We start from the raw sequence: 13,986 nt of genomic DNA on the forward strand, positions 1-13,986 counted from the left end.
GAAAGGTAAATAACCATAAAAATATTAAGCAAAATGCAACTTTGCACATAAAGCTCAAAGAAACATAGATTTTTACCATACAGCTTCAGATTGAAAGCAAGTGCTACTGTTTTATTTTCAGTGTGCGTGACTTCAAATTGTTCCAAAGTAACATAATTATCATTGACTGAGCCTAGGCATTTTATTATATACAATTATGACTTATTAAATAATACATTAGTAGCATTTTAAAGGAAATAAAATCCCTCAGTTATTTAAAATCATTAACCACATGGCTAACAACATGATTAACCCCTGGCTCTGTGTCTCACTGAGTCTCATATTAAAAATTTAATGTATATGGGATGCAAACAGTTCGCATGTAAAACAATATGTACTGAGACTATCTGCAGAAAAAAATAGTATCTCAGTGGGAGGAGATGGATTTTTATCTGGCACAGAGCTATCTGTGTGGAATGCACTAAAATTAGTGAACATCTAAGAGCAGGGAGTATCTTAGGGGAAGTAAGAAATGTGCTCCACTCATTGTGACCACATGTGTGACCTTCTAACTTGTAGCTCCTAACTTCTAACTTGCAACTCCTTGAGGAAGTTGTTCCTGTCAGACTCCAGGTTGGATCATTGGGGAAACCCAGGAACATGGTGGGTTCCTCTGTAAGAAATGACCTTGAAACAAAACCTGCCCAACTGGCCAGAGACACTAAAGATTTGAATACTGTAGTCAGATGCTGCCTTTATTTCTTATGACTTCCAGTGCCTTACCATCATCAGAAAATTGTTCACCAGTGAAATTAAAATATCAAAGAAAACCTACATGATTGGAAAGTAATGTTTGCATCCTGTAAGCTGTCTTCTCTATTTGAAAATGGAGACCTGTGTAGAAGTCCCTGAATTCCCAAATGTTGGCTTTGATGATAATACTGTTATTTGTACCCGTCTGTATATGGAGTAGAAGTTGTGACCTTTCTTTTCTGGTATGTGTTTCACTGGTATACCAGCTTTTGAGGCCTACATATTTAACCGCTCTAATCTGCTTAACATGTGGAGTGCTCGGTGGGTGACACTTCCAGACCAGTCGGAAGATTCTGCTAATGCAAAAAATAAATTAATTCTTTGGTTCCACTCATGTGTGACTGTAATCAACAAGAGCAAAGTTTATCTCCTTCATAGCACTTCTGCTTCAAGTACAGCCTGTGGGCTATACTACCCTCACTTGTGCGGCTGGGTGAAAACAGAGCATCTTTTTTGCTCCATTTTACCTGACAGAGTTTCATGTCCAGCCTTCTCCACAACATCCACTGCTTCTGTATACCAATTAACATTTATAAGATTAAATGCTCATAAATGGAGACCAAGCAGTCTTACTACAGCTGAAGGTGCCCTCACCTCTTTCCCTCACCCCATGTTTCTACAGGAGAGCTGATGGATCTCGATGTGCTGACGTTGAGAACAGAGTGAAGGGCTGGTATATTTACTCAAGCTTTTCCCTATAGGAGGGGCAAGTATGAAATAAGTTGAGGCTCTGACTGGAGGGAGAAATAAAATAAAAATGTTTATATCTGTTAATAAATCAAATTGAAAATTTGTTGATGTTGAAAATACTCCCAGAGCCTTAATGATAGGTTTATTTTTATCAACAACAACAATAATTAGTAATTAATGCTACATGTCTCTCAGATGCATCTTGGCAACTAAAATTAGCAAGTATAAAATGTTACATTTTAAATTACATACTTAACGTGGATGTCTCCTCCTGCAAAATGTCCCAGACTATATCCATGTCAGTCACACCCTGGATGACATGATATAGCCAAATTACCTTTGGAAAGTTTATCTATATTCTCTCTGCTCCTCTGATGGGAATTCCTTTAGTGGATGCTCTGTGACCTGCACAGATCAGATAACTTTGCCTGCAGAGCCAATCACTGAAATCAGTGCCACACTCACACTCTGTACACAAAGCAGCGTCTCTAAACCAATAGTACTGACAGGTTTAGATCATTGTGGGAAAGCAGTCTTCCCTTCCAGATGCCAGCAGGCACAAGACTTTTTATTTTTTTTTTTTTACTGTGTTTAGAAACTGGGTAATGTTTTATTATAGATCTATTCTTATACTTTAGAAGCTACTGAAAACAAAGCCTCTAGCAGACCATGGTGAGAGAACCAGACTGTCACAGAGGAGTATTGTGCCTATGAGCCTAACAAGAAGTTTGGAGAAGAAATAAGCTAGGGATTGCACTGAAAGATTACTTCTTTTGTGCATTCATAATCATCCATTTTTTTATTCCCTTTTATTCAACACCACTTAGACAAATTCTTTCCAGAAGTTTAAGCTTTCATGGTGCACTAGCAGAATGATTTCCGATCACCAGTTTCAAGGGGAGACAAGTGAATCCAAGTGACCCAAACCAGTCCTTCTAGCTGACACATGATGAAAGGTTTAAATATAGAGAACAGAAGGACCACGAGCTGAGATTAGCAAAGCCCATATGAATTCTTATTATTTAACACTAATACTGTGCAACACTGAGAGACACCAAGGTCCAATTGTGCTGGGTGCAGTATACATATTTCCCGAATGGAAACCTTGCAAAATGCTGCTTTGACAAAGAAACCTCAAAGTGCTGCTTTGGCTCTGCTTTGCTTATCATACCTATTGAAACTTCAACGAACTGAGACCTCCAGGGGCTCAAACAATCAAGTCATCGAAGCATAACAAGTGTCAGCTGAGCTATATCAATAACCTGTGTGCGTGCTCCTAGCCATGGCAACTGCAAGGGAATGCAATTTGGCTTAGTTCTGATTCATTTCAGGCTTTGCATTTGCTACTGGCAAAATGTGTGCACAGGGATTAATGACACAGTTCGAAGTTCTGAAAGCTTCCTATCTGCAATTGACACACAATTTCCTACAATTAAAAAGACATGTTTGATTGTTTAATGGCTAATGTTTACCTAGGACAGATATGTTCTTTAGGTATTTATGGAATGTCATTGAGTATTCCCATTAAGGTTTAAAACTCTGACTAGAATATATTTTTACTGGTGTTAGGTACTATTGTTCTTTCCAAAAGGAAGAATCCTTTAGAAATAAATGGAAAGAGACACTTCATCAGGCTTAAACTCTTACAAATTTGTTTCTGGAGTGATTTTATGGGATGAGGTTTATGTTATGAATAGCTACAAGAGACAAACTGAGTCTAGCAGCAGTTCTTGTCCATCATTAATGCTGCTTTGATACTGAGGTCTAACTACGATTCCAAACAAAACCATTTTTCTTCCATTGTAGTACAACTGCAACGCCTTGTGGGATTACTCAGTCCAGTGAAACATTATTACTATTCTGTATTTACTTCAAAAGATTAAAAGTGACAAAATTAAGGTTTTATAGCAATAATTAAATTGCTAACACTGAAGCCCGAATTCTGATTGACTTGACATAGGAGGATATACAGTAAACAACAGAGACTTGAAAGCCCTCTTAAATATAAGAAGAGTAAAATCTCAATGCAAATAACAACATCTTTACAATTAATCCCTTCTTTTTAAAAACCAAGTTTTAATAGCTATAGGTTCTGACACATTGAACTTTGTTGCCCTGTATGGTTCAGCTAAGCTTGTCAAGGAAGCCATTCTCATTTAAGCCTTCATCTAACTTTAAGTGGTATTTAAAGAATAATAAATCCATTTAGATTTCCTAGCTTAAAGAAATTATTTAGCAAATATGGGATAGATTGAAGATGTGACTTTTTATAAAATAAAGAGCACAGAGCACAAATTATATGCCATGCTACTAATTAGAGACAGATATGTAATCACTTACTAATGGAACAACATTTTGTGCCAACCTTATTCATACTTCCTTCCAACTGCTGGACTCCTTGTGCCAGATACATTACAGTTTTCTTCAGAAGACAGAGATACTAACATGTTTTTCATCCTGTTTTTAAACCCAGAAGTCTAGTGCAAACTGAACTTTCTTGACATTTCAGAAATTCTATCAGTTTTAACAACTTGAGGCCTTTTTATTACAAACATGTACATTTTCCTGCAGGGTTCTGGAAATCTCACAATTACATTCATTAAAAATGTCCATGATTATAGCCAAATGCATGCTTCGCAAATTTACCTTTACAGTTTTCTTTCAACAATTATTCTGAGCATAATTTTCTATTAAATTCCATAAAATACCTACTTATTCATCCATAATGTCAGTTTTATATAAATTTTGACAAAACTGTCAAAAGAGAAAAACGCAGTTACTGTCAAATCTTTCAGTACCAGGTTTGATGTCTATGTTGTGACTCATTGAGACTCAACATAATAAGCATGTATGTCCATGAAAACAAATATAAAAAGGTTATGTTTCAGCAGCAGTCTAAAATTAGAGTCACTACATGCATTTTACACTTACACCAAGAGGATCTCTGAGTACATAATTTTGGGTACCTAACCATACCTAGGAGTCCTTTTATGTGACAAGCTGAGCATCCCTCTCATCACAAAGTCCTGCTGTGATCCAGAGCATCTAACAACATTGCTTTTTCTCATGATGTAATAAATATGCTCAGATCACACTTAGTGAATGTTGACTTCAACAAGTTCAGCATGCAGTGACCACATTTTTTTCCTCAGAAAGAAAAAGCAGGAAAGATCATCCTCAGCTTTCCATCTGATTGTTGGCCTCTATCTAGAACAGAGATGTGCATTCTGCTTATCCCACTTCCCATGAAATTTCACCTGCCATCACCCTGTAGAAGAGTTAGAAGGTGGAAATGGGAAAGACACTCATGCTTTTCCTGTTGAAACCTGGCTACTTGTAGTCAGACAAACAAGATTCACAGGAAAAGAAAGAAAGAAACTTGAGATCCAGTCTCATCCCATACAATTTTTTTTTTTCTCCAAAGGCAGACAAATATAAAATAAACAGATCTGGACATAGGCACTGGTACTTAGACCTTACTCTTAGCACCTGAGAACAATTATCATTTTATGGGAAGTTTATTTTGGCCTTGATTTAAAATCAATCACAGACTAAACAATCTAATAAGGTACAAGGTAGGTTAACTCACAATTGCCCAGGGCAGAGCTTCTTGTACTTCTGGAGTGGTTGGTTTTGGCTGCTGTTCAAACAGCATCCTGGACGAGTTTGACTGAATCTAGCAAAACATCGTTGCAAAAGCAAGAGGGACTCCAGCATAAAAAGTGAATTGATTCACTTGCAGGCTCTGTTTTCAGAACTGAGTGTATTCCAGTCATAAGTAACAAACAAAAACCCCTTGATTCATTTTCATACTGACTCTTAAATCACTTCTGAGCCTGATTTTCCCAACTTCTATGTTATACTCATTCTAAAACTTTAAAGTAAAAGTAAACACAGGGCTAGAGAATACTTTCATGTATAAGGATCACAGGATGGAGCCCCATAGCTTTTACAGAATGAAGTATGTAGTGTTAAGGAAAGAATACTTATTTTGCAGCTTCTGATCAGACCAATCTGAGAATCAGACCAATCCAATAGTCATTGCCCTTATAATGCTCTCATTGACTTGACTGCAAGGTATAGGGGCCTAAAAACTCTGACCCAGGAGAATACAAAAAAAAAAAAGTGTACAAATGAACTTCACAATGCATGTTAAGGTTAAACATTACCATATGTTCCTGAAAATATGCAGATACAACAGGGATTTGTAGGAAAATATAAATAAAATCCAGTAAACCAGACAAATTTACACTCTTGTTCCTTAAATGATAGCCTTTTAAAAGAGTTTGTTTTCTAACATGTTTCATTTTGTTATATAGAAAGAGTAATGATGTAATAACTATTGTAGTAGGTCATAAGATTTACATTGCATTTATCTCAGGGCTGTATTTTTTAATGTATTATTTTACCAGATATCTATATCTAAAATATCTTACTACGGTTCTTTATCTGTTTTGGTTTATGTGACAGATGGATTCTATGCCTACATTCTTACAAATGGTAGTCCACATAAGAAAACCTGTGTAGGAAATTCAACTATCATACTAGAATGAAAATAAATAAGTAGCTGAATGCTGATTTCTAATGTTGCTGTTGTTATCATTATTACTTAAATCATTTACTCTTGTGAAGTCTATTCCTATCATATCTTCATTTAAAAATCTTTTTTACCATTGTACTTAGAAGTGTTTATGATTTTCTCTTTCTTAAAACTAGGAGTATGTAAATAAAAGACATGAACATTTTAACTGTTTGTAGGCTGATCTGCTTCCCATTGACTGCTTCTCTATTTCCACTGAAATTCAACAAATAAGCAAAAGATAAGTAGAAAAAAGGTGTGAAGCCCAAAATAGCTGCTTGAGTCATCAACAGATTGCCTGAAATTATTCAAACAGGTGTTTGTGAGAGAATGAGCTATTTTCCTCAGGGCTGTGGGGGTGAATTCTAGAACAGAGAAAACTACACTAAACAGGTCCCAAAGAACAAGTAGGAAAAAGCTCACCATTTCGGGAAGAGTAGGACAGCAGAGGGTTACCTCAGGAAAGTCTGAGCTATTTTTTTTTGTGCTACAGTAGGACAGCAGAGGCATACATGCCAGCACCAAGTCCAGCACCACAACCAGGGAGGAGGAAATAGACTACACCTGTGTGACATTCCTCAGCACATGCATGCAATGTGTGGTTGTGTGGGTGGGTGGGAGAAGACCCTTACCAGCTAAGAGACACTAGAGCTGGCACCAGTGTGAGTCATGGGTCAGACACAATCTAAGTCTTTCACGAGTAAACCTTGGTAAATTTTGGTTTCCCAAACCAATATAACTTTTGCTTTTCAAAATAAAGCTCATTAAAATGAGCTCCAACAAAGTCTCTCACAATATTCTTGTAACCAGTCTAGGAGGTCACAGCTGGATGAGTGGACAACCAGATGGATAAAAAACTACTTGAGCGGTTGGCTTAGAGTGTAATGACTAATGAGTGACAATTTATCTGGAAGCAGATAATAAGCAGGGTACTATATGGGTCTATCCAGGGACCTATGTTTAATGTCAATGATCTGGAGTAGGCAGTGGAGTGCTTGTTCATATAGTTTGTAGATAACACCAAATTGTGGGGACCAATTGATATGCTCAAGGGCATGGCTGCCATCCAGAGAGACCTAGACAGGTTGGAGAGATGGGCAGTGAGCTGAATATGAGTTAGTAGTGTCCCCTGGAAGCACAGATGGTTGACAGCATCTGGGGCTGCATCAAGAGAGGCACAGCCAGTAGGTTGAGGGATGAATTGTCCTCCTCTGTTCAGCACTCATTAGACTATATCTAGAATACTGTGTCCAATACAATTGAGTTGCCCAGTGCATGGAAGACGATAAACTGGAGTGAGTTTAGCAGAGGCCACCAAGATGCTTGGGGGCTGGAACACTTGCCTTGTGAAGAGAGGCTGAGGAAGGTTGGCTTGTTCAGCCTGGAGAAGAAATGGCTTCAGGGGCATCTAACAGCAGCCTGTCAGTGCCTATAGAGAGGTCATTGAGAAGATGAATCCAAGCTCTTCACAGTGATGTGTGGTAGGATGACAAGGGACAATGGGCATAAATTGAAACAAGAGGTCCAGACCAGCTATATGGAAAAACTTTTTAACCATGAGGACAGTCAAGCAGTGGAGCAAGTTTCCTAAGGGGGCTGTGCGGTTTCCACACCTGGAGGTTTTCAAAACTTGACTGTACAAAGCCCTGAGCAATCCGTTCTGACCCTATAGCTGACTCTGCCTTGAGAATGAGGTTGGACCAGATGATTTTCCAACCTGAACAATTCTGTGATTCTACAATAGCTCACAGAGCTCTTAAAAAGGTTCTCAGGATTGGACCCAGAGAACACATGCTGCTAATATCTACACAATTTCTTTCCTGTAACCAACTTACAATCAAAACGTCTGTTGTGTTTAGAAATAGCAAACTGAATTATAAAGTTGATGTATTTTGAGAAACAGACTGGCAGGCACTTTTGAGAAGAATGTTACCTTCTCCTCTGAGGCAGGTAACAGTAGCATGAATGACAATATTTACTGATCTTGGGTAAGAAAGACCTGCTCCCAGAGGTTTTCTTGAGAATCTAAAAGCAGGTTGTTAATTCAGCTGATGTTAACGGGTTTTGTCAGAATTTGGCATGGTAAAACGGTGTCGCTTAAACAGACCTACTCCTGTAACAGTTATTCAGCTAAGTGAGCTCTTCTCCAGTTAATTGTTTCTGAGTTCCCAAATACACAGCAGGCAGATGTGTGTGGTGCAGTGCAGTCTGACTGCTGACCTATTTATTGGTGTGTTTCTGTGACGGCTGACCCATACCAGAGGCTCTGTGACTCAGGTGTTCAAAAAGTGGTTACACAAAGAAAGAGACGACAATCAGCAGAGTAGGTGTTAATCTGGAAGTTGGGTACTGGCAAATATGGAAGGACATATTTTCCCAGGCTTCAGCTGCTTAAATGGGGGGTATTCCCCTGAAGTTCTCTGGGCAAGACTTGAAATATGGAGTGCTACTGCCTGGCATGCTAAATTCCTTACTTCCTCATTGATTTTCTAACACAGCCTTAATGCTGTGTTAGCACCATTTCTCTGTTCATTCCATCTGCTCTTAGGGCTCCCCCGCTGTTTCCTAGGAGATATATTGCCATGATGCCCACATCTGTAAGGCAGTGGCAGATACGGGGCAAGAGCCACATGGTTAGAGGCAGCATTAATACCACCTGAACATTTGCAAGGTTCTCAGGGGATCCTGCCACCCATCGTTTTTCAAAACCTGGGGGAGCCCTAGTTACACAGTCAGCTGTTTCAGAGTGCTATGGGAATGAGATGCTGTGGCTTCTCAACTCCTTTCCACTCTATTTGCTTCTTTCAGCCTAGAACCTCTATTTAAAAAAAAAAAGACTAAAGTGGGGTTATTTTTGTCCATTCGGCCTATGTAGTGAACATTGTAACCTTATTATCTATGAGATTTTATGGAGCTTTTGCTTGTTTACAATGTATTTATCAAAACTACTGAGTGTTTATGTTATATGCTTTAGGTGGTCAGGACATGCCTTTTTCATATCATTTCAGGTATGGTCTAAGAGATTACTTCCAAAAAAATAATAAACTGAATATTGCAATTAAACAGAGATGACACAGAATATCAGGGTTGCTAAATCTTGCCTTCTGCCTCAACATCTTCCCTGTTCTTCCCTTGGTAGGCACACATAAACCTGACTACGGCTAACAAAATGTACAGTGTCTTATGACATTTCTAAACAAAATGCCTGTTTCTCACAAGTGACCCAAACTCCAGCAACAAACTCTTAAGTACACTCAGAAACCAATAATATAGAAAATAATTAACTTTTGCCCATAGGTATAATGAATTCTATGGTTTATTGTAAATTGTATTCATCTTTGTTTTCTTCACAGGAAAAATAGGTAGACAAGAATTGTTTACATCAAACAGCTAATGTGTTTTTATTTAGGCAGAACTGTGAAAAAAACAAGGTGTTTTTTGAATGTATGCAAAAAGAAAGAGAATTTATGAAAAAATCCACATAATATTAATCAATACCTTATTGGGGGTAGAGAATCTATTCATTAAATGGGATCAGAAGCGTAGTAAAGATTTATAGCTTAAACATTAAAGGTCCACTTATAGAAGAAATACAACCATTTTTCTTGATGACAAGAAGAACATTGGGAAACATAATATAGCAAGAGTTATGTTACAGTGAAACCTACAAATCACTGCTAGATATTTCCTTAAAGAAAACTGTCAGTCTCTTCAAAGTAAATACGTAATGCTTTTGTAGATGTTAGGGACATCTCATAGTATTTGTGAAATAACTCATATTTGAGCAGTTAGGTTATACATGAAAAGTGTCACCCTTCTTTAATTTGGGAGACTTAATTTCAATGTCACAACTAAATTCATTTGTTAAAGGGCTATCTCCAGTGTATCAATTACATATCCTAAAATTTAAAAATGATTATGTGGCTAACATTTAACACCAAAAACAAAACAAGAGATAGATAGAAAGAAATAGCAAAGTAAATTAATATGCTGCTCATACCTAGTATAACACTGAGTATATTTAAACAAGATACATAATTAATTTAATAATATTCTTGTAAATTCAGCCTTCAGTGACCTGTATTTCAAAACAGGATGCGACAAAACAGATATCTCTTACTCAGTCTGAAACGTTAAGAAGGCTTTGAATAAAGCTGTGCATTTTGAAAGCTTTAGGGAAACATACTGAAAAAAAGCAGAATGTTTCTCAGCTGTGTCCTTCAATAAAATGCACAATACGTTTGGGTAAGAAGGAATAAAAGAGTAAGGCTTTTCTGTTGACAAAAGGCTTTTTTTGCTATCCCATTCCAAACCTTCCAAGAGAAACCATACACCCCTCCATGCCCCCCATCACAAACTATTCTAAAACAAGATAAAAAGCCCCATGACCTAGAACTCTGGTCTAATGTTGGTATTCTCGAGTTACTGAAACTGGAGAAAAAATCACTTTTGAACAGGGAATACTAGAAATGGAAAGGCTATGGTAGCTTGAAAGAATTTAAACTATTTCTACACGTCCTCTGTAAATATTTTGTCCATTTCTGCCTGTGGGAAATACCATGAACTTTTTTGCTTAAAAAATAACTTAGTTGAACCAAAGAGAGTGCAATATTCAAACTCACTTAGTCTTTACTAAAATAAGCTTTTGTAAAAACATCAAGGATATACTCAGCCTTCAAAGAGTAGAGCTAAACTTAACATGCTATGCATCTATGATTTACATAAAACAGAAAGAAAATAACAGAAAACTTGCACTTATCCACACCAAGAGACACAATATTTTTTCCTTTGTCACAGATGTCAATGGGTATACTAAAATGAACCACTGAAATTTCCTGGAGGTTGAATAGCATTGAAATGAATAAAAGTAGTTGGTGCAGTGTTTAACGCAGGTAGAGAAAATCACAAACTGCAAACAGACTGACAATACGCTGTTTGTTATAAACACATCTTCAGTATACTTAATTTACACACTGTTCAACTTTAAACTGGAATTCAACGTTGATGACATTTACAAGCACCTATTCTCAAAGGGAATATACACAAATATAGAGCTGGGGACAATTTAAACTCAGAAGCAAAGACAAACTAAAGCATGGAAAAAAGGGACATTCTTGAACTTTGTGAATATCAGGAGCATCATATGGACCTTAACTACGTGCACCAATAATATGAGAATAGTATGAACACAAAAATGAGAATGGAACAGAGTAAATAAACTCTAAAACTTGGCATATAATATTTCTCAAATTTTCTCTGGTATGTTAAAAATCTGAGCTCATTTTCTTGCCATAAAACACCACCTCAGCCTTTATTCAGGAAACAATTTCTGCTGACTTGAATATTTCATTGTCTTGATAAAATATTCCCAAGATTTCTCCCAAAATTTTCAAACAAACACTAGAAACCCAAATTGTTTGATTTCTAGTAAATAATAAAATCTCAGAAACAAATCTGAAATGTTTTTCATCTTAAACCACAGGTAAGGACCTGATTTTCTTTCTAAAGTTACCATTTACAGATTTAATTTTCCAGCATAGCAAAATGAAAACATATTTTTTCCTACAGATGTCAGTATTGTAATCTAGATCTATGGACGAAAAATCACTTATTGGCTTCTTCTGGTCATATATGATCTTTGAAAAGAAAAAGTTCAGAACTTGAATTCACACACATCTGATGCCAAAACACATTCCTTCTTAGAAACATACTGAAGCAATACCTGGATCTGATTGCTTTAATTTGAATAAGCTTTTGCTAAACATTGGCTTTAGCTGGCCATTTCGTTGCTGGTGCATTCACAGGTGAGCCCCTTGGAGCTACAATATATTCACATACCAGTGAACATAGTGATAAAAATATTTTTGGTCTGTAACAGGGAATATCTTCCTTGGTATAAAAAATGTATTCTGCCTTTGATCCATTAGAGGTACTCCCTGGCTAGAAGCTCCCAGGTGGTACATGTATCAAAAGCAAGATGTGGACTCAAAAAGAAGACAAGTGTAGTAAAAAGTGGTGTTTTAGAGTAATTTTTCAGGCCATATATTCAAAATGTAAACTTTGTGATGTGTTGTTTTTTCTGTCAATTATTTCCTCTGAACATCTCCATTTTTAGGATCTGCTGTTCTCAGAAATAAGTCAATATACCATCTCTGTACTTTCAGGAGTGCAGGAAGCAGAAATGAGGGAGCTCAAGGAGACTAAGATTAAAAAAAAACAGGAACTGGATTAAGGGTGTGTATTAGTTCAAAGTTCCCCGAGTCAAGCATCAGAGAAAGGCTGCCAGCATACCTACGGAGCATGTTAACAAACACAGTCATTTTGATGCCCTCAAACCCTGATTCCACAGTGGCAATATACACAGGAACTTTCAGCTACTGAACCATATTTCTTCTCGAAATACATAATAAAATAGTATATACTACTATGCATGTTAGTGCTGAAATTCTAGAGAGGTTTAATCCTTCTTCTGCACTCTGGCACTCTGAAGCTGATTGCATTTTTCTGACTTTTTTCCCCTGAATAAAATCTGCGAGAGTCACATGTGTGAGAGTCACTGGACATGGCACTTAGTGACATGGTCTAGTTGACAGGGTGGTGTAGGGGCAGCGGTTGGACTCGATGATCCCTGAGGTCTCTTCCAACCTGGTTGATTCTGTGATTCTGTGTTTCTTCTGCAAATCTATATTTTGTGTGTTTTTACCCCTACATACTTTCAAACTTTAAAGCATATTAATATCCTGATTTTAATAATTTTGTTAAATTTTGTGTTGGAAATGACTATGTTTTGGGTATGTTTTACAAAGTACAGCCATGTGACTCGCATTGAATTTTTGAGACTTCTGGCAGCTAAATTTCTAAGTACATATTTGAAAAGAATAAATGATTAATTATAGGTGTGTTGTAGAAACACCAGTTATCCTATAGCAGATGATGAAGGTATTTCATTAGATATTGGAAGAATTAAGATGAGCAGTGCATTAAGCAGTTTATCACAGCGTGATAAAGAATTACTTTATAGATACTTGCTCACTCCAAAACTTAACAGCATTTTATCACATACTGCCCTATTCACCAATTACATCCTATTTTCTATGCCAAGCTATCATGTAGCTATAGTTCATTTTAAGCAACCACTTATTGTCACTTGTGAAAGTTGCCTAGCATCACTGGGTGATGCCTCATAACACTGACACAGCCCTGCTCTACAGGAGAGGGACAAATGACAACTATGTGCAGAAGGTCTGAGAACAGATTAGTAATAAATCAGCAATATATCACTAAGTAAGGTATGCAGGGTTACTACTTTCTTATAGCTACATCAGGCAGAGATTTAACAGTTCTATAGATTGTTATGATGTCTGTTTCTGCACATTTTCAAGAGTAGTACTCTAACATTAAAGAATTTCTACTTGCCTTTTGAGTACTAGTGTGTTAATAAAAAGACAAGAACACTGTAGTACAATCCTATTACAACTATTATAATGAACCAGAGTTTCTGCTTTTGATGTTGAGTCTTTGAACTTTTTTGCTTTGAAATTTATACATGCAAGTTTACCACAGAGAATACAGATTATCCAGAGGGAACAATACCAAAAGGGATTTTTGGAGGGGAAAATAATACTATGACAGACGGTAAATATTTTCCCTTGTTTGTTAATATTTTACCAAAAATGCCAAGTCCTATGAGTATAGGACTAAATGGATGTAATTATTTTAAGCTAAGCACAAATAAAACAAAGATATCAATATTTAAGTGCAAATTTAATACAATTCATCATCGTACCTTGTTATGCGTCTGAGTTTGTCCAACCAGGATAAGGATATTTGATGAGATAATAGACAGGCAGAAATTGATTAGAATTATTGACCTCTCAGATCTGATGTACCTGTTCAAATAAACAAAGAGAGGGTACAACTTTTCT

At 36.8% G+C, this 13,986-nt stretch overlaps 1 protein-coding gene across 1 annotated transcript in view; it reads right to left on the reverse strand.

Moving 5' to 3' along the window:
- The window catches only part of ADGRB3 (adhesion G protein-coupled receptor B3), a 492,392-nt gene that overhangs the window by 91,377 nt on the left and 387,029 nt on the right, over positions 1–13,986 (reverse strand). Inside the window, exon 18 of the mRNA XM_068399003.1 lies at positions 13,848–13,950. Within this exon, the coding sequence (XP_068255104.1) occupies positions 13,848–13,950 (103 nt within the window). The remainder of the gene's footprint in view (positions 1–13,847; positions 13,951–13,986) is intronic.

The sequence above is a fragment of the Nyctibius grandis genome, chromosome 1, assembly GCF_013368605.1.
Source record: "Nyctibius grandis isolate bNycGra1 chromosome 1, bNycGra1.pri, whole genome shotgun sequence".
In the NCBI taxonomy this organism is placed as follows: Eukaryota; Metazoa; Chordata; class Aves; order Nyctibiiformes; family Nyctibiidae; genus Nyctibius; species Nyctibius grandis.